The sequence below is a fragment of the Chenopodium quinoa genome, unplaced genomic scaffold (genome assembly GCF_001683475.1).
Source record: "Chenopodium quinoa cultivar QQ74 unplaced genomic scaffold, ASM168347v1, whole genome shotgun sequence".
NCBI classification, from domain to species: domain Eukaryota; kingdom Viridiplantae; phylum Streptophyta; class Magnoliopsida; order Caryophyllales; family Amaranthaceae; genus Chenopodium; species Chenopodium quinoa.
The window spans coordinates 6,961,861-6,984,014 of NW_018742484.1; the positions used below are offsets into that span (position 1 = coordinate 6,961,861).

General features: G+C 34.4%; 1 protein-coding gene across 1 annotated transcript; it reads right to left on the reverse strand.

Moving 5' to 3' along the window:
* Positions 1–6,189: 6,189 nt before the first annotated feature.
* Positions 6,190–10,643, reverse strand: LOC110719612. Its single transcript, XM_021898588.1, has 3 exons — positions 10,517–10,643; positions 9,881–9,954; positions 6,190–8,857 (listed from the first exon to the last, which is right to left on the reverse strand). Exon 3 carries the CDS (start codon positions 8,574–8,576, stop codon positions 6,633–6,635), a length of 1,944 nt encoding a protein of 647 aa, XP_021754280.1. The 5' UTR covers positions 8,577–8,857; positions 9,881–9,954; positions 10,517–10,643; the 3' UTR covers positions 6,190–6,632.
* Between the last annotated feature and the right edge of the window lie 11,511 nt (positions 10,644–22,154).

A 22,154-nucleotide genomic window follows, 5' to 3' on the forward strand; every position in this document is an offset into this window, starting at 1 on the left:
TGATAAGTTTGCACCTAGGAGTAGGAAGTGTGTGTTTGTGGGATACCCTCATGGTAAGAAGGATCGAAAGTTATATGATTTAGAAACGGGTGAAATCTTTATCTCACGTGATGTCAAGTTTTATGAGAATGATTTTCCGTTTGTGATTAATGGTGGTTCGGATAATTCTAATGTGGGTAATGATGAAGTGTCCCATGACAATAATGGGGTTGATACTGATTTTTTGGATGACTTGGAGCTAGTTTTAGAGGTTGGTAAGGCTTCTCTTGAGGCCAGTTCTTCGGACAGTCGTGGTGGCAGCCCAATTCCAATCAGGAATTTGTTTGGTCCGTTCCCTCCCCCATTTCACCTATTATTGCTACTGCTGCTGCCACTGCTCCGCCTACTACTACTAATCCTGCTAATGTTACTGCCGCTGCATCTTCCTCTAATGCTGCTACTACATCTGCTTCTGATGCTGCCGCTACCACTGCCTCTGCTGCAACGTCCGATACTGCTGCTAGCAGACTAGACCACAGCCACACCATGGCATCCAGTGCTACCCGCAGCAAACCCGCGACACCTACAATTGTTGTCTCTGCTTCTGCCAGCACTACGGACAGCAGCCCTGTGGCTGATCCGAGCCTCTCTTCTTCCTCTTCTCTTGATATGGGTCATGGTCAACGCCAACAACATCCTTCAGGTTGGCATCGTGATTATGTCGCACATACTATTTCTCTTCCGAGTCCATTTATCTCTACATGTTCAACATCTACTCCATGCTCCTCAGGTACTCCTTATCCTTTAGCACACTTTGTGAATTGTGCTAAATTTTCTATGCGACACCGTGTATTTATTGCAGCTATAGACACGACAATTGAGCCTCGTAATTTCAAAGAGGCTATGAAACATGAGGGGTGGAGAGAGGTTATGCAAAAAGAAATCTCTACCTTGGAAGATAATGAAACTTGGGTAATGGAAGAATTACCTCCGAGGAAAAAGGCTCTCGGGTGCAGATGGGTTTACAAGGTGAAACATAATTCAGATAGCACAATTGAAAGATTGAAAGTTCGCCTTGTTATATTTGGCAACCATCAGGTTGAGGGTATCGATTATAATGAGACATTTGCTCCCGTAGCTAAAATGGTCACCGATCGTGCTTTCTTAGTTGTTGCAGCTGCGAAAAATTGGGAATTGCATCAAATGGATGTTCATAATGTCTTTCTTCATGGTGATCTAGATGAAGAAGTCTATATGAAGCCTCCTTCCGGATTTCATGGTTCTCAACCTGGCATGGTATGTCGCCTACGTAAGTCTTTGTATGGCCTTCGACAAGCACCCCGTTGTTGGTTTGCCAAATTGTCTAGCTCTCTCAAAAGGTACGGTTTCATACAGTCGTACTCTGATTAGTCTCTATTCACTCTGAATCATGGGGCTATTCATCTCAGTGTTCTTGTGTATGTTGATGATTTGATTATTTCGAGGAATAACTCTTCTGCAATACATTCAAGTCATACTTGAGTGATTGTTTTCATATGAAAGATTTGGGTGTTTTAAAGTATTTTCTTAGTATTGAGGTTGCACGAAGTTCGGAAGGCTTATTTTTATGTCAACGGAAATACACCCTTGATATTATTGCAGAATCTGGTTTGTTAGGGGCAAGGCTAGCCGGTACTCCAATTAAGCAGAATCATACTCTGGCGAAATTGGAATAGATGACCCCAAAATGTATCGTCGTCTTGTTGGTCGTTTGATTTATTTGTCTTTCACTAGACCTGACTTGGCTTATACAGTTCATATCTTATCTAAATTTATGCAACAACCCCGTCAAGATCATTAGGAGGCAGCACTTCGTACGGTACGCTACTTGAAAGGTTGTCCAGGCCAAGGGATCCTTTTGAGTTCATATTGCGATTTACATTTGACAGGTTGGTGTGACTCGGATTGGGCTAGTTTTCCTTTGACGAGACGCTCGATTTCTGGTTGGTTGGTGTTTTTTGGTGGTTCTCCGATTTCGTGGAAGACCAAGAAACAACATACTGTCTCTAAGTCTTCTGCAGAGTCAGAGTATCTCAATGTCGGAAATTACTTCTGAGTTGAAATGGTTGAAGGCGCTACTTGATAGTTTGCATCCCCGTGCGATGAGCTTGTTTTGTGATAGTCAATCGGCATTATATATTGCGCAGAATCCGGTCTTTCATGAACGCATTAAGCATATTGAGGTTGATTGTCATTATGTTAGGGATCAATTCAGGAGGGGGGTTATTAGTTCGTCTTATGTAAAGACAACTGATCAACTTGCGGATATATTTACTAAGGCTTTAAGCAAAAACAAATTTTTGTATTTCCTTAGCAAGTTGGCATTTGTGATTTGCATGCTCCAACTTGAGGGGGGGGGGGTTAAGCCTATAGTGTATAGCTAATGGGCCTAGGTTATCGGCCCTAATCTCTTGTTAAGTTGTATTTATATACTTGCTCATACAATAATACAACTAAGGAAAATCAATTCCTGACAAACTCTCAGGCGAAAGACAAAGTTTAATTGCCTCTTGTACATCCTTAGGCTAGTATAGTTCGATCTACCCAACTCATCTAAATAAATTTCTATCGTCGTGTTTGATCACCTGACAGGCTAAAGTCGTATCACCTCATCAAAAGTAATTCCTAAAACCACTAACTAAAATAGATAGGGAATTTTATGTCGAATCCACAGGGAAACAACGTTCTTCTATTCCTAATTAATTAATATAATCTAAATTATCAAGAAACAAATAAGGGTTGTATGAAATAAACTAAGGAAGAAATCAATAATAAAAAGCCTAGGGTCACAGGTTCACCAATAATTAATACTCCGGGATAAAATATAACAATCAACGATTAATATTACAAACATAACATGATTAACAGGCTCTCACAATTTATTAATCAACATAGATCTAACAAGTTCTCACAATTTACTAGATATAAGTTCCTATTGAAAAATAACCTTTAATATCAAATTAACATCTGCTCGATTGATCAATTCAATATTGCTATACTCTTACAATCAAATCACATCTGCTCGATTCATAATCTAATTGTAAAGAATCAAAACAATTCAATAAGAAATTATTATGCAATATCAATAATCAACCAAAATAAATCACCCCTTCATATTAATTATAGATCCCTTAAGAACCCTAGAATTAAACTAGTTGTGCATAATTAAAATTAACCTAATCAAAGCGATTAAATTAAGCATGATTAAAACAATAATTAAATTAGGGTGAATAATAATATTAAAACTAAAAAGAAAACAAAACAATAACATTAAACATGAAAAGTCAAACAAAACAAAAAGAAAACAAATCTAATCTCAACATAAGAAAACTAAAAAGCATAAAGATTCCCGCTAAAATCCTAACTGAAACAAAGTTACGGAAAAAAAACTAACAAAATAAAAAATTAAACTAAAAGTAAAACTACTTACTACCAACCTACGTATCTCCCTCCTGTTTATAAGAAAAGAATCCTATTAAAAGTAAACTACTACTCCTCTAAACAATGACAACCGATCAAGCAAAACATAAATCGGCAACAATAGCCCATAGCAGCAGCCCAAAGATTCACAAGCCCACATGCCCAATAACTGAAGTTTCACTGATATCCCCTTGACCGGACCAGGCCTTGCCCGATCGGGCCCGGTCAGCTGGAGCTACGAGCTGGACTTCAATGATCCATTTTCCTTTTGTTCTTGGACTTGTCTTTTAGAGTTTATTCACTTATATGGTCCGTATTTCGTGTGAAAACTTTGGACCTCTTTTACTATATTGAGCCCTTAATCACCAAACTAAATTTATCAAGCTCGGCCTTGGACTTCAAATTTACGGTCATAAAATACAATTAAACTCCAATATTTTCATAGTGGCTCAAAAAGCTCGGCAATTATCATAATTCTGCAAATTCCTGCAAAATAATGTTGACTCTACAAAAACACTAGAAAACATATATTAGTAATAAAAATAGTTCTGTAGAGCTCAAATAAGCACAAATATGACCACGGAACGGGAATAAAAATATACATAAAATAGACTACCATCACCTCTACCATCCAAATCCCTCCTTGACGTCCACACTTAATATCGATGCCAAATATTACAAGAGTAGCCCAATAATTTAACGTATCTTTCCTTAAGCATGCTCAATGTTAGTTGTGAATGATTACATACACTTAGCAAATATGGAAATAGACAATAAAATATCTATTACTAGACGTACAATATAGTCAATTTTACAAGAATATGAGCCTTCCAATTTTAATCGGAAGCTCCACCAATCATAGTGCTCTCTCGGAGGGATAATATCTTTGTTTTATACCATTCCTTTTGGGTCCTTATTATTGAAGGCCCTAGATATCAGTCAATTCTAATCGGAATAACAGCTTAAAAAAGATGTTGTATTTAGACTCCGGCAAAATAATTCGGGTCACTACATGAAATAAACAATTATACATTGAGTTGAGTTTATGACCGATGTGTTATTAATTACATTTTGTTTTTCGTAATGTCAAATACCTATATTTTTAACTTTTACTTTGCAAAAGAAAACATAAAGTATGACATAGCTTAATGTAAGACATTAGTAGTGTTAAAATTTGAGTTTGCTTATTTGAATCGAATAGACCATAAATATCTTTAATGTAAGTTGATAAAATAAAGAATGAAAAACAATGAATGATAGAGAGCACCACATTGCATGCAGATTTCCATTAAGTCCTTTTTCAGCATATAAGTGTAGATATAAATGTCTTCACTTTAAAAGGCTAGAATTCCCTTAATAAATAAGTTTAAAATGAAACCTACTTGATCTTGTAAAGTGAACTCTTTCTTCTCATGATAGGTGGGTAGATGCCGACTTCTTTGGTTCGTGAAATAACGCTCTTCTTATATACACTCACTCAAATAATCAATTGCATGGAAAAGGCTAAAACCCTCATAGAGTGGGTATCTTGTACTTCGTAAATTTTTTGAAATAAGGAGAATGATCCTGATCAAACCTTAACCCTTACGGTTTCTTTGGATCAATATATACAGGGCTAGACACTTTGAAATTGAAGGAAGAAGAATAAGAAATTGTCAACCTTGAAGTGTATCTAGTGTGAATCGGATCTCATAACGTAATTGTTTGGTGGTGGACCGGCAAGAAAGGGATAGTGATAATAGCCGACTTTCTGATAGCAAGAGTCCAAGAGACAAATGTTTGTCACCACTTAAGACAGTGTAATCGGGACCTATGGTTACCTACTTACCTATGATATACTTAGCTTTTTGATTACGTAGCAAGTGAACAACAACAAAATGAATCACCCATTTCTTCCTCTTGACTTCTTGGGAGGATGTAGTAAAGAAGGCTCTTATGGAGGTTAATTTTGTCAGCAGTCTTCTTTAGAAACACTTTTTTTGCTCTTGCTTTCAGGAGTATGTTTTATACGAAATACTACGTATTTATTTTCATTCATAACATTCTTTCGGTACGAAATTTATAGATTTACATAGTTATAGCAAGTACTCCCAAAAAAAAAAATTAAAAAAAAAAATAGAATTATATTAGTTATTTATGACAAATCACATGTTATACTTGAACTTTAAGATAGCAATATTATTTTCCTTTTAGCATTAAGCAATTCCTATTAATTATAATGTAGGGTACCAAACACAATCTTTATTAAATGGTGCACACATTTGTTTCATTATTGCTCAAAGAAACCAAACAGGTCATCCATGTACTTCATTTTGTTGTTTGCCTAGCTTACCAAATGTGCTCAATAACACAGTACTACAACCACAAAAACGGAGTAGAAGATTTTGTGATGAAATTGTTTAAGCAAAACAGAAAAGGAATGCAGCTTTATGCGACACGAATGGTATAAATATGTACTTCAATGAGCATCATGGAAGGAATAGAGACCATTCAATTTTGTGCTCAAAGCGAAAGATTTAGAGGTGATCAGATATGATGGAATCAGACAGAAGTTGAAAGAAAGAACCTCATCTTAAATTCATCACAGCCACTAATACTGGAAATACTTCCATGTGACTGCTGCCGCCTGCCAGTAAAGAAACTTACCAAGACGGCAAGACATATCACACAGATTCCAAGCATAATACCTACAGCAATAAGTCGAAAAACCTAGAATAGTCGTATTATAGCAATTAGTCGGAAAAACTAGAATAGTTTACAATTAACATAAAACCTGATCACTATAAGAATGATTGATACAATGTAGCAATGTTCATTCAACACTCGGAAAAAGTACATAAATTGAGAACATATTTATTCTGAAACTTGCTGACCAAATCGACAATCCTATTTACAGAGACAGATTATTGAAAGTACCAAAATACTCTAATCGTTCTCCTGATTCTGAAATTGCAACTCATAAAATTTTTCGAACCAATTGTGCCGTTGCAATCAATGGAGTACAGGAGAGCTTTTCATCATCATCATAAAAAATAACTACATGAAAACTAGAATTTTGAAATGCAGACTCTATAAGCAGACGGAAGACAACCAAAAAAATAAAAGCAGAACAAACCAAAAGATGAACGATGTGATGACAACCAGATTTGCTCCACATGATGATCTAATTGCTTGAACACTGCCACTGCTTTGCTTCAATGCTTCGAACTACTAGCGAGTAATGACAGCAAACTTCCACCATGAACCCTTCCTTCTGGAGTCGGAGGTGAGCGAGACTCTTTATCTACACACTGGAACTGAGCATGCATCAAATCACAGGCAGGCCATCCTACTGCATTAAGACCAGTTGGTTCCATCGCCATGGTGTCACCATTCATTATTCTTGTAGATTCAGCTATCATGTTCTCAAGGTCAGCGGAGTCTGGGTCCTGCAATAAAGGACCCAAAGTGATGCCTCCATGCACCCGCTTGTCCTGAACCAATGCCCCATGCATTGCACAAAGACCCGTTTTCCCCCTGGCAAAGGAAGCACAAGGGCCATCAGTTTGGTTGCCAAAGTGAGATCCAATTTGTTCCCAAGCACATCTTTTTCCTCCTCCATGTGCCTTGCAGAAATCAGTGCTACCTTGTGCACTTTTGCCACAACCTTCAAATCTACACCTTTTACCCCCGCCATGACGAACACAGAAATCTGTCCTTCCTCTTGCACTTTTGGTGCAACCAGAGACAGCACACCTCTTGCCACCTCCATGAGCCACACAGAATGCTGTTCCCCCATGGACACTCTTTGGGCATCCGGAGAAAGAACACCTCTTTCCTCCACCATGGCCCTTGCAAAAAGGTGTGCTTCCTTCGGCGCCTTTCGTACACCCTTCGATAGTACATCGTTTACCCCCACCATGTGCTTTGCAGAACATTGTACTTCCTTGAGCTCCCTTGTTGCATTCAAGATACTGGCATCGACGACCACCGCCATGTGAGATGCAAAGTCCCGACAAGCCTTCAGCACTCCTTGTGCAGTTCTCTCTTTGACATCTCTTACCACCACCATGCCTTATACACAAACCAGACTTTCCTCGAGCAGCACGAGAGCAACCTTCTTGGCCACATCGACGTCCACCACCATGTGCAATGCAGAAATCAGTGCGTCCTTCAGCACTCTTTGTGCAACCAAGAAACTCACATCGCCGTCCACCCCCATGTGCTTTGCAAAGGGCTGTTCTCCCTTCAGCTCCCTTGTTGCAGCCAGGCCTTTGGCACCTTCTCCCACCACCATGAGCAATACAGAGACCAGAAGCACCTCTTGCCCCCTTTCCACATCCAGTAAACTGACAAAGCTTTGAACTACTCCCACGTTGCACCTGCTGTGGCTGCTGCACAATCCCGGAAGTACAGGTGACTGAACTTTTAGGCATATTTATTGTGCTTGCTGAGACATCTGGAGCTATAGAGATCAGGTCCACATTTCTTGGAATGGGCTTCAAAATAGAAATTCCTCCCACACCAGGAGAATGGGACACTGGTGATGAGGAATTTTCTACTTCCCAGTGAGAAGAAGCAGATTCATTATCCACAAATTGTGTTGCCCCAACCGTGAATGGCACTGCACCATGCTGAGAAGCATCTACGCCACCAAAGATGCTAGTGATGTCTGATTCAAGAGGGCTAGTGGAGAGACTCAATTCCAAGTCGAGGTTAAGCTGCATACTCGCCCTCTTGAAATTTGAGACAGCTGGCATCTTTGGACTAGGAGATTTGTCGCTGCCAAGGTGTAGAGTGAAGTCCAAATCAAGATCCATTGAGGACTCAACCTCAGTTTCTTTGGCTGAAGAAATTGCAGTGCATGCAGTTCCCGAACTTCCTTTGCTGTCTGATGAACTTGATGAGCGGTGCAACCCCAGACACAATGCAGGATTGACAGATTGGCCCATGTTTCCATCCCTACAACCCCACTTTCTCTTCATTCCCTTTGACGAAGGGAAATGAGGAACATTGGATCCGACTGGTTGAAGCCTTAATACCGTATCTGCACAATGATCAGATCCAAAACCTTCTATATGCGGTGAATCACCCAGATTCTTATATACATTTGACACATTATCAGAATAAAAGCCTGCTCCTGGATTCCTAGTGCCCATGAACCAACAAAATTTGCTATACTAATGCCCAACAGAAATCTCAGCCACAGATATCAGTCCTTCCTGACTTCCGGGTTAACCTATTATCTACAAACCTAAACTAGTGTTAAAAGTATTTAAAAACCCATACAACCCCCACTAACGAACCCTGAGGTATCACACCGGTCCATTGCTTCAATAAAAAATTATAAAACTAACTGCTGGCAGCTTGACGGAAGGATCAAAATACAGGCCAACCCACAGGTATACAGTTTGCAGAACTGACAGAAAAGTAAATCATCCTGTAAAGAGCATGAAAGAACAACATTATAGCATGCAGTAGCTACACAAACCGGAAAATCGATAAGCCCATAAAAGAAAACACTGTTGCTCCAGAACTTCACTATGTTACCCTTACAGATAGCAAAACTATATTTCAAACACGTTATGGCTAAACTATTTGCCATCATTTCAACAAACCCACATTTCTCAGGTAAGTTTACAGATTTTCCAACATTTACATTTAAAGTTCCATTATCCAACTGACCATAGATTAATTTACAATTAAAAATTGGATAAAAGCACACTCTAAATCTGAGAGGGCAAAGTGTCTTGTTTTGCAAAATGCAATAACAATTCAAAGTTCCCTGTATCAAGCTCATTATGCAAAGAAGAAAATGATAAATGGAACTAAAAGAAACACATGTACTAGTAATTGAACAAAGCATTTTCGGGTAACGCTGCTCAAACAAAATGGATCAGAAATTATATTCAGAAAATCCCATTACAAATTGGGAGTAGCTTTAACCCAAACGATTTGATTCATGCCACATTTTATAGGGATCAGTTTCCATTTACCATAAATCTCCATGGACTTCTGATGATCCATGCGTGAATTTTTTCCCAAAATTTCTTACACGCACCAGGGGAAGCATAGTACCTAAGAGCTTTTTTTAATCATTTGATAATTTCTACTAATTTCAAAACCTTAATGAGCAAATTTTATCAAACTCATACCCTGGTGGCACCGCGGTACATGTTTGGGCTGACTTTATCAAGCACCCTAATTTTACTCATGGCTGTTTTTAGTTTGTGTAGCAATTTGTTTGATTAATTGCATAAAAGTCAAGATTAACAAGAAGCACATCAAGCTAACACCTTGTTTGACCAAAATTTCCACAAAGCTCGAAAATCGAGGTAATTAGAGTTAACGGAGTAACACATAAGGCAAAAATGAGGATGACACTTTACAGTTTACACATATAAAATCAACATAAACCCATATAAATTAGCACTATCAATTAGAATTAAGGAATTGCACAAACCTTGAATTAGTCGACAAATTAAATATCAAGCCAAATTAAATCAGCTGCAACGAATCAATTCAAAACCTCCAGATCTGAAATGCGTTCAAGACATTAGAATCAAATTTTATAATTATCATCCAAAAAATTAAATTTTTAAAAAAAAATAATAATAATAATAATTATACTTCGTTATTACCAATAACAGGTTATTATTATATATAAAAAATTACAAGAAAAAAAAAACACACAGAGAGAAACACAATTAAATGAATGAAATCCGTACAAAAACTTATATTTATTAAGCGGCAAAAAACATCAAGAATTTTTTTCAAAAAAATTAACAAAATTCAATTCACAAATCGTATTCTATAAGCAGAATCTCGCAAATAAACTGAAACAGCTCAAAATTCAGCAATTAACAATCACAAAAATGACAGAATTTATCTCGTAAATCCAAAAAACCACAGAAATTCATGCGAAAACAGGAATCATCAGCTAAAATCCAATAACATTACAATTCAAAATTAACAATTAGAAATTCATCAAACAAAAACCTTCCAAAATTCACAAAAAAAACCTCAACAAAAACAAGCAAAAAAAACAAAGAAATTCAAAATTTGACGAAAAATTAAAGGTGAAAAGATAGAAAATCACCAGTAAAATTGAGTAAGAATGATTGGTGGGAGGAGAGAGAAAACTAGGGTAAAAGTTGGCGCCGGCGAAAAAGAGGAGATGATGAGAGAGAGTGGGAAGGGGCGGGGGCGAGAGGAAACCGTATAAATATTTTAAGGGAAGAAACCTTTTTATTTTATATTTTTTTCAGTGGACCATAATAAATTCACTAAATCGTCAGACTTTTTTTTAAATAAAAAAATGAAAAATGAAAAAAAAAATTAGAGAAATTGTCAGGGTTAAATAGTTACGTAACGTTACGCCGCATGTGTAAAATTAACTGCAGTAGCTACGAGCAAGTAGTCATTTTTTTTCTGAGGTTTGTTGGTACTTTTACTGCGGTTTTTAAGGGTTTTTTTTACCGATTTGGATAGGGTTTTTTATGGGTAAATCAGTGTATCTAGTAACAAAATGAGTACAAATGAAGTAACAAAAAACGTCTACTATTAGAAAGTTATCCCTGTAGTTACAATATGTGTGGATAGAGTGAGAAACTTTTGGTAGTGTAAATAAATAGAGAAGGGGTAAAGTAAAATGGTTAGCCAGGTACGAGATATCGTATGAGGATAAGTTTTTTAAAAAAAATTTACTTAATTCATATGTTTCATATTTTAATCAATTATTATGATGCTCTTTTAGTCTTTTATGTTGAACCGTAAAAGATTATCTCAGTTGCCATTTTTTTTAGTGATTTATGTCCTAGTGTAGAACAAATGGAGTAGTGTCAAACTAATTGTTTATATAGGATTTAGTACTTTAAATCGTAAAAGAAATTAAAAATTAAAAAGGCTATGACATTGTTTTGCATATTAATTCAAAAAATATAAGCTCGGGCTATGTTCAGATCAACCTATTTAAGTTGATATTATGTATTGGCATATTTCTGAAATAATCAAATCAGTTCAGACCAGATTGAATCAGATCAGATCTTATATTTTTATTTGCTTTTGTTTATCGGTAGATTTCTTTCTTTTCGTAACTTACAAAATTATAAAAATCACATTTAGAAAGTGCATATTATTATGAATCTAATGACATCTCATTTGCCAATTTTTTTATCTTACAAATTAATGTAAAAATAAGGTCACAATTTGATCAAATATGGAATCAAATCATGCAAACTAAGCATAGCCTTAATGAGTTTAAATATACAATGTCTAATACGAGTAAGCTCAATTCGGCACATACTTAAAATAAGTTCAAATAATGCATGACCATTCATATTACTAGAAGTGTAAGTTTTTTTATTGCCAAATCTAGTATAGAATGTTAGTGAAATCCTTACCATTTAGGTACACCACTCTTCTCCCTCATGCACTTCAAACAATATAGTTATATAGTAGTGTACAAGAAGCATTTACAAAATGTATGTCCTACAATTGCTATCGAATATCTTGTTTTGCTTGCACCCCTAAAGATAGTGATAAATTTCCCAATTGTCGAACATCATGTACTGTAATGGATGGAGAAGAGTTTAATGTCATTGGTGACGCTTTGAAGTTTTCATTGAACGTTTCAAGTGTCTTATACTATGTTGATTGTTGACCACTAGTAAGCTGTTTCTTTAATGTTGATATTTGAGATCTTGAAATGCCTTGATTCATATACTCTTGGAAACCTTTGCGAACCTGTTATTGCTTGTGCTAGATTATAAGGAGTGAGTTGTGTCAAAATTAAAGGCTCATGTTAAATTGTTGTTGTATTCAACAATTATTCTTGTTACCTTTGGATTATTTTAACATAATCCGTCAAAATTTAGTTTAAGGACTGCATGTTTGGGACATGGGGCCCATTTGATGAGGGTGAAAGGATGCTCTTTTTTTTTTTTAATTTTTTTTTAAACTCTATATGTGATAATGAGGTTTTCTAGGAAATTAAATACAAAGAAAATGGAGAGTTTTATCTCTTTATATATATACCACATGAAGGTATTTATATACCCTTTGTACTCTTCGAATTAAATTTTGTAAATAATTAATTAGACCATGATATTTAAAATCATCGCACAGCTATTAGCTTCATAGATCCTAATTTTTGAAGAAAGATGCAAAGTTATGTTGTAAAGCATTATTACTTGCAACAAAAATGAAGTTGTTAATTTGGAACCATGTTTAATTTCAATAATGACCTTTTTTTAAAAAAAAAACATCAATAAAGACCTTAATTAATGTAGAAATTATGTATTTCTTAACATTCTATTTATGTCTGTATTTTTGTAAGATGTACTTTGCAAAAATCTAATTTCAATACATTAATGGATTTTATTTATTTAGAAAGCTCCATTAACGAAAATATGTCACAGTCATACTATTATTCATTAGAAAAATATTCAGTTTAAGAAATATCATAAGTCGCTCATTCAACTGCTCCTTACAGTCACAATCGAGCGAGCTGAGAAATGCCATTATCAAGATAACCTCTTCTCTATCCATCTATCCTCTTGCTCTATTCAAAAATTCAAGTAAATAGAGCATAATATTATAGCCTTACATGGTCAATAATTCCAAAAACCTAAGCTAGCTCCTTGGTAAGTTGGTATCATCAAAAAAAATAAAAATAAAAATTGTGATTCTCCCTAGCACAACTACCTCCGAATTCGACCCAAAAGGCCAAAATCATACATTATGATGTGACCAAACTACCAAGGCATAACGCTAAGGCCAAGTATACTCATACGCTTACGTTACAAATTGCATAGTGATTCGTATTATGATGCCGATTGTGCACGGGTGTCGCCCTAGTATGGTCACACTCACACATCACAATAACGTTTGGTATTATTGTTGCCACTCTTTTATAGCATAGAGAGACTAAAAAAACATCTAATTTAACTCAATGTATGATAAATATTATTATTATTATTATTATTATTATTATTATTATATACGTGATTTGGTCAAAAATTTTAAGTTTTAATTTTAACGTACCATCTAGAGTTATGCAATATATATAGCAAGGAATTAGCTAATTAAGCTATAAAGTTTATCAAATCCTTTTCATATTTTACACTTTTGATTATTTAATCAATTATTTCAATTTCATAAAATTCTAAATTATACACTATATTGATTTTAATTATTAAAAAAAAAAAAAAAAAAAAAAAAAAAAAAAAAAAACCTCGTTCTATTATGAAACCAACATAATATTTAAATTATTCATTACTGTCAAAATATTTTAAATTTTGTATGGAGTTATTTTCATAAATAAGTGGAGTTAGTATTTCTACTTCATTAGTAAAAATAAAAGTGCAAGAGTTACTCAGAACAAACGGAGTACAAAAAATAACATATATTAAAATATGATACAATATCGTGTAATTTAGCATCAAATACCACAATATTCTTTCTCCTTTGGTGGAAAGTTCTAGTATCAAATTATATAAATAGCATCAAATCTCCACCAACCTAAATAAGGAAGCTTCATTAAAATAATTATTGAAATAATATATGGGTTTAGTTTGTTAAAAAAAAGAGGGACGATTGAAGGTCAAGCTTATATAGAAGTGGCGAATCGAACTCAGCTTCTCAAACATATAATTCATATTTATTTATTAGGTCTTGTTATTCACTTCACCTTATTTTTGCTGAATTGAAATTATTTTTACTGAATTGAAAATTATTTTTGCGAAACTTAAATTATTTTTACTGAACATAATTATTTTTACTGAATTAAAATTATTTTCACCGAACTAAAATTATTTTTACTGATAATTATTCCGTAATTTTTTAAGGTGAACTAAACAGGATCTTATTATATATTTTACTTTTATGTACTGATACTGATATTTTATATATATTTTTATACAAAGTACTATTATAAAAAAAATAATAAAAAAAAAGTATGAAAGTTGGACACAGCTACTTGATCTAACACACCTCCAAGAAACGTAACGTGATACTTTTTCATTGTTCATCAGCAGCAGCGCCTCGTCACCGCTATTTGTGCTCCGTTTTCTTGTCCCTTTTTTCTTTATTCTTTATTTATTTATATTATATACGTGGACCAGCCGCCAGAAAATTACAATTTAATTATACTCTTATTCACTCTCGTGTTTCCGTGGCTAAAGCCTAAAGGTGAATGGTGCTCAACTGGGTTGTATCTAGTACAGACTAAGATACAGTCGTGTCGTTCTAGGTTTGTGCCAATTTTTCACAACCGTAGTCCATGTGTTGAGCCCATAAATAAATCTTCACACATTGGCATGCTGGCAATTGTGATCCAGATTTGATGATTCGACTCGAATGATCATCTGATCTGTGACCTGAAATCGACTCAAAAATCCAAAATCTACCATACCCAACCCAAAGTGAAATTAACCCGATTTTAACCAAGTTGAGCCGATCCGACTATACCCGACCTAAAATCAACCTGGTACCCAAAGTGACCCGATCCAATTTTAACCCAAATTAATTTACCTGAACAGACTCGATACCCAAAGTGATCCGAACTAAATCCTTATACTCAAACCAAAAATACCTGAGTAAGCTGATACCCAAAATAACCAAATTAATTTAAGCCCGAATTACTTGACATGAACAGACCCAAATTTTGTAATAATAATGACAACAATAACAATGATGTGAACACTAACAATTACATTTCAAAAAAAAAAAAAAACACTAACAATTATAACAATAACACTAATAAATTACCAATTTGAATTTGACTCAAACATTACCCAACCCAAACTTGACCCGATTTTTGGATTAGAAAATTGACTAGACCCAAATTAACCCGTCTCGATTATATATTCACCCAAAATCGATCCAAAATGACCCAATCTCAACCTACTTCGTATTATTTATTAATCTGAACTTGACCCGACCCGAACGATGTTTGTCAGGTCTAGGCATGCAAAGCGAGACAAATTCTAAGCACGTAAAACAAGACTTTTACGTTGTTTTTTTTTTCCCCAATTTTAAGCTTAATTTGGTCTCTTATGATCCAAAATGACCCTTAAAACATTAATCGAACAGTTTTCATCATGCAAATCTAAAAAAAAAATAAAAAATATTAATAAAATTGAAGAGTGGGCCCCACTAACGATTTTCTTGACATAATTTGTTAGTGGGTAGCAAAATCATTTTTTTTTTCTTTTTTTTGCATTTTAAAGGTAATAAAATAAAATTTTATAAAGGTAGTACAAGTCAAATTTTTCAAAAATTTACTTTGTATTTTTTTTCTTCCTTGAAAAAACATGTAGGTTTAAAATGGTACAATTCTCTCTCTAACCGAGAGCTTCTTTTTACTAAAGAACTCCATTGTCTAGATTTTACTAAACAACATCTCCTTTTTAACTAGTTATACTTTGACAAACTAGTTATGTGTATTCGATTAAAGTCATGTGAGATCTTGTTGGAATCCTCTTAATGTGTAATCAAAATACTTATTTTTGTATACTCATAATTTTTACTTATTAATAATTAAAGATATTTACGATTCAATTTATGCAGTAGCAAACATAATAAAATAAACGTGTTATCTAATTTAGAACGAAGGAATTGAAGTATTACTTTACAACACAATGTTTCTAATCTATGAAACCTTCTACATAAAAATATGTATTATCTAAAAGATACAAGGAGTACAATTTATCTTACATCAATACCTTACATTTAATCACACAAACAAGTTCCTCATTCTTTCGTTATCGTTCCTTTCATATTGATTTTCGTGAACCCCTTGCATGTTTATAGGGGTGAAAGTTCGGTTTTCAGTGTGGTTAATAGTCCAAATCGAAACCAAACCATATTAATTTGGTTTTGGGATTTTTCAAACCACATCACACTATATTACTATTGAAACCGAACCAAACCACACCGTTTTAAATTCAGTTTTTCAAAATAAAAATCGAACCACACCACAATTTCTGGGCCTTAATTTGCAACTTTTGTATGGGCCTAATTACTCAAAACCTATTTTTTGAGTTTGATTATCAAAAAATAAAGCCAACAAATGTCAAATAGCAAATAATGAAATAACAAGTTCTAACTTCTAATTAAGTAATGATAGTGACTAAGTCTTATTAGACCTATAATTTGGATATGGGACATCTTTCGGTTTGGAATTCGGTTTTTCAAATCCTAAAACCGAAACCAAATCGCAATTTTTTTTCTTCAAACCAAACCGAACCATATTAGAAAAAAAAAAACGCACCTCATTTCTAATTCAGTTCAATTTACGGTTTGGTTCGGTTTTAAACCGCATTAATTAGTTTCACCCCTACATGTTTACATATGGAGTATACAAGTTATACTCCGTATAAATTAATTAAGGTTATTTAATACTCGTACTTAAAAAGGAAAAAACTTTCTTACCCACTTGTTCTCTTTACCTTATAAAAATAAGTTTTTGGTTTAATAAGTTCAGATAAGGTCCAATAAATTTAATAAGCTTTAATAAGTTCTAATAAGTTAAATAAGGTCTAATAAGTTTCAATAAGTTAAATAAGATCTAATAAGTTCTAATCAAGTTTAATAATAAAGTTTAATAAAATTTAGGGTGTGTTCAATTCACTTGATTTCACTTATCTGAACTTAACTGAACTTATTAAAACTTATTTTAGTTGTAATTTGAACTTGGGTAACCCTTATCAGAATTATTTTTCCTGAACTAAACTTATTTTTTTTTAAACTGAACTTATTAGACCTGAAATAAGTGAAAATAAGGTGAATAGAACAGACACTTATTAAGTTTAATAAGATTTAATAAATTTAATAAGGTGTAATAAATTCAGTTCAATTCAATTCAATTCAATTCAAATGAGTTCAGGTCTATTAAGATGAGGAGAACAAACTCAATTTAAATAAATTACCCACCCCTAATAAAGAAAATTGATGATGAAATTCAAGTTAAATAATTCAATTTTTTATAAGTACTGGTAGTTTACCGGATGGGTAGCTTTGCCCGAAAAAGGGTTGGAGATGTAGTTAATTTTTTTTTCCCCTCTTTTTTCCGGCGGCAAAACAGTTAAATCTCACCCGGCTTTTATAATGAAAGGTAATCCTGTTGCTAATTTTCAATTCTAGTGCTAATTTGCTATGCTTCGACGTGAAATATGACGTCTTTGGTGATGCACTACAAAAGTACACACTTTCTTACTTTATTTTCCTAGATCTATTGTGGGTCCTATTATATCAACTTTATTCCTTAATTTAATAAACCTCAAGCACCCTTATTAATTAACAGTAATAACTCTGTCTAAATTTGTAATCATGTTTAAACTACTTTAATGACTTGATATAGTGGATTTTTATTCTACGGTGTAGATTTTAAAGTACATATGTAGTCATTTATCAAACTTGATTATGATAAGTAACCAATGTTGAGATAAAATATTGAACTATAATCTGATGGCACATGCAATAAATCGTTAAATTATACTATTTTAAAGTACATAAACATTACAAAGCAATATTTTTTTTGGTTGCTAAGAGAGCTACAAGCTAAAGACTGAGAATCTTAAAGAATTGAGAGCAAAAGCTCTAATCAACTGAATTATATAGATGGATTATCTTCATAATTATTATGAGTAGCTAATCCATATTCAACTAGAAATGTACGAAAAAATCACTCTGCACGGTGTTATATAGTATTACTATATTAGTATTTGGTTTATTGTTAATACATATATTTTCTCTTTTAATTCTTTACCCTCCCTTTTTTTTCGTACTTGTGTATACGTTGTATTATTTTCATTTAAATGGCAAATAGCAATATTATATAATATTAATATAATATTTGTATAATAGCCAGATTGAAAGCTATTATGTTTGCCAACTATAGTTTTTCTGATTTCTAAATGGATTATTAAATATATTCCCTTTAAAAAAAGCATACTTAATAATTGAGTGAAAAGGGCCGGGGCATTGATTTACATACTTCATAATGATAAACTTGTATGAAGCAAAAAATTTTAATTTAAAGGCAGGAATTAATTATTGGAATGCTGGCTACTAGAGTATTGGGCTACTACTCTACTAGCTAGGGAATCATTCTCAAGTTTATTTTATTGGAATAAAAAAAAATTATAATGACGTCCGGGGATGTTTAATTAAATGCTAACCGTTGATTAAAGAAAAATTAGCTCACCACCTACATGTCTAATGTTTTCAATTTGCATTATTCAAACTAATAATTATGTTTATACAATTGTCTCAATGAATAATTTAGTACCCACAATAATATTTTTCAATGCCTCTTGCGTTTAATATGAAGTCACTTAAAAATTGAAATTCCTAATATCTTCGAGGTTATGATGCTAACCTTGCTTACCAATGTTACCATAATACTCCATGCTTGTTATTTCAAGTCAAATTAGACAAATAAGAAAACAGAACAAATAGGGGAAAAAAAATTTAAAAAAAATCTACTACCTCCGTTACACATTATGTGCAACTTTAGAGCATGGCACGGATTCCTAGACAAACACCGCAAATTATTGTTTAAGAAAGTTAAGTGCATGTAATTAAGTTAAGAGAGAAAGTGGGACTGTGGGACATAAACTACCACCAGGTCTACTACCAACACCGTACCCAACACCCCCGCCATCACCACCGCACCACCAACACCACTCTCATCAACACCAACCACTGATACCCACACCATCGCAACTCCAACCTAACCACCCGAAAGTCACCATTGGACAACCTAAAATCCCACCACCGTTGTACCCTACCCTAACCACCCACAACCCCACCACCCCTCTACTCTACCCCAATCACCGCTACTCTACCACCCTTCTACCCCACCTAAAACACCCGATAACCACCTCTAATCGTAAACCATAAACACCCAAAACCTACCTCACCCACCACATACACAACCATCCAAAATCCACACCTACTCACCCCGAAAAAATAAGAAACCCAACAGAGAGCAACCCACGAAACGACAAAATCATCCCATCTAGCTTGAAACCCACCAGATCTAAATAATTTTCACTTTATTTTTTAATTAAAAAAAAGAAAGAGATCAAGAAAGAGAAACATGAAACCGGTGGTAGATTGAATGAGCTTGACGCCTTCACTTGGGTTTAAGCAAATGAGAAGCGGTGGTGGAGGGTGGCTCTCGAAATGGCTGAGGCGTGGGCGGAATGTGGAGTTAACATGGTTGGTCGAGGACAGGGGTCTCGTTGATGGTTGAGGCGTGGGCGGTAGTTGGGGTTAACAGGGTGGGCTGAGGACATGGCTCTTGGCGGTAGAGGAGGCGGAGGTGTGGCCGCCGATGGTGGCCGAAGGCGATCCGAAAAGATGAACAAAGAAAAAGGGGGATGAGATCTGATGGAAGTTGAAAGGTATTGATGAATTTAGTGGAGTGAATCAAAAATAGTTTGGGGTTTGAATTAAATTAGGGATAAATTATTAGATTAATTAAGTTGGATTAATCACTTAATGAGTTCTGATTTAAAGAGTTAATTGAACTTGTAAAGTTTAAATTAAGGGTACTATAGTAATTTCATTTTAAAAAATTTACCAAAAATGGAAACATTTGGAAAGTTGCACATAATGTGTAGCGAACAAAAATGGCAAAAGTTGCACATAATATGTAACGGAGGTAGTACATCTTATTTGTCAACAAAGTTCATGTATTTATTTAAAGAAAATGTTATACATAATCCTTAGGGTAGCTACATATAAGGAGCTAAAACAGGAAAAACAAATGAAAATATAACATTAATTACACTGTTTGCATGTGATTTTGTCATACATTCCTAAATAGTTACCAAATTAGGAAGATATTAAATGCTTATTCTTAGCCCTAAGGGCTACATATAGGATTACCCTTTATTTAAAGAAAACAAACGGTATGAAATCATACAATTTAGTTGTCCAACATACAATTTAGTTGTCCAAATAAATATACTACGTATTTTACCAAGTAATAATTGGTCTAGTGGGTAAGGATTGTTAATTTGTTATTTCACAACCGTGAGATTACAGGATCAATATCGATTAGAGACAATGTTGGGGGTGAGGTTTCCCGCCCTCTCTCCCCCTCCCAAGTACCTGAGTTGGTTAGACCTAGACCTGGCAATCTTGATCTAACCCGAATGACCCGACCCATGACCCGAACACGAAATTGACCCGACCCGACCCGACCCGAAGTGGAGTTAACCCGAACTTCCCAATACTCGAATTGACTCGACCCAAAGTTGACCCGATACCCGAAGCCGACATGAACCAAAGTGGCCCGAAATCCGAAGTGACCCGACCCGAATCGATTGACCCGAAGCGACCCGAACTATACCCAAAATGACCATAATCAAAATTAACTGATACTCAAAATGGCCTTACTGATTTAAGATTTAATTACTTTACCTGAATAAACACTTATCGAAAATAATCTAAACCAAATCGACTTGTATCTTTTAGTTGATATTTATTATATAATTTGCATGTTTTGAATGTTCTTTTAATTTTTATTAATAGTTTTCCCACTTAAATTTTTAGTGACTTTATTTTTGGAGGGAAATTTTCCCCACTATTTTTAAATTAAACATTCAAGTTATTTGGAATAAGAGGGAGTTTTCCCACAATTCTTTTTTTAGTGAAGTTACTTTTACTTTTAGAGGGAAGAATTTTCCACCACTAAAAGCAAGTGTTGAAGTTAAATGTTTGATTAAGTATGGAAGTAAATTTCCCTCTTTCAATGGTAACTTTATAATTTTTTATTTTATTTTTATTTTTTTTTACAACCTTATAACATGACTCAACCATAATTTGACTCGACAACTGGACTCGAAGATTGACCCGACTCGAATTGTACCGACCCAAGCTCAACCCGACCAAATTTGGCTCGAAATTTGGATTCGAAGACTAACCCGACTTGAGCTCGACCTGACCCAATTCAAACTCGACCTAAAGTGTTGACTCGATACCTGACCCGACCCAAATAATCATTGACCCGAAACCTGAATTGACCCGACCTGACCCGAATATTGATTGACCCGACCCATACCCGACCCGAACGACCCATTTGCCGCGTCTAGTTAGATTTATGAGAGGCTCTAGTTCAATAGGGCACCTTCTCCTTACCTTTAAAAAATAAAACTCCGTATATATATTAAATATACTATCTTACATTACTAAACCATAATTTTATCTCCGAGTAACTTGTACATATTTTTGCCCTAAGTTGTATACATTACTTAATTATTATTGCTCTTGATGTATTGATCATAACTTCCCTAGTCCAAATCCAAAACAAAGATCACAATACTTGTAATTGAGCCTAGGTCACAATCAAATTTCTAATTTGGTTTTTGTTTAGACTTAATTCAAATGGCTTGTCTTCCTAGACGACAAAATATAGCAAGCAACCAACCAGTCGCATGTTATATAATTTGTCTTGTATTAAAATTAAGAAATTGCTTAAGACTCAATCAAATTAGCCGACTCCATCATTTGTCTTGTATTAAAATTAAGAAATTGCTTAAGACTCAATCAATTAGCCGACTCCATCATTAAAATTGAAATTATGATATCGTTATCATTTTTGTGCATGATTAGTGCATTGCTATTGCATGGCTGATTACAAACTTTACATTTGTTGCAATTCCTAGCAGTTTGACATTTATGTTATGCCGGAATATATATAGCTAATTGATACTTGAGGACAT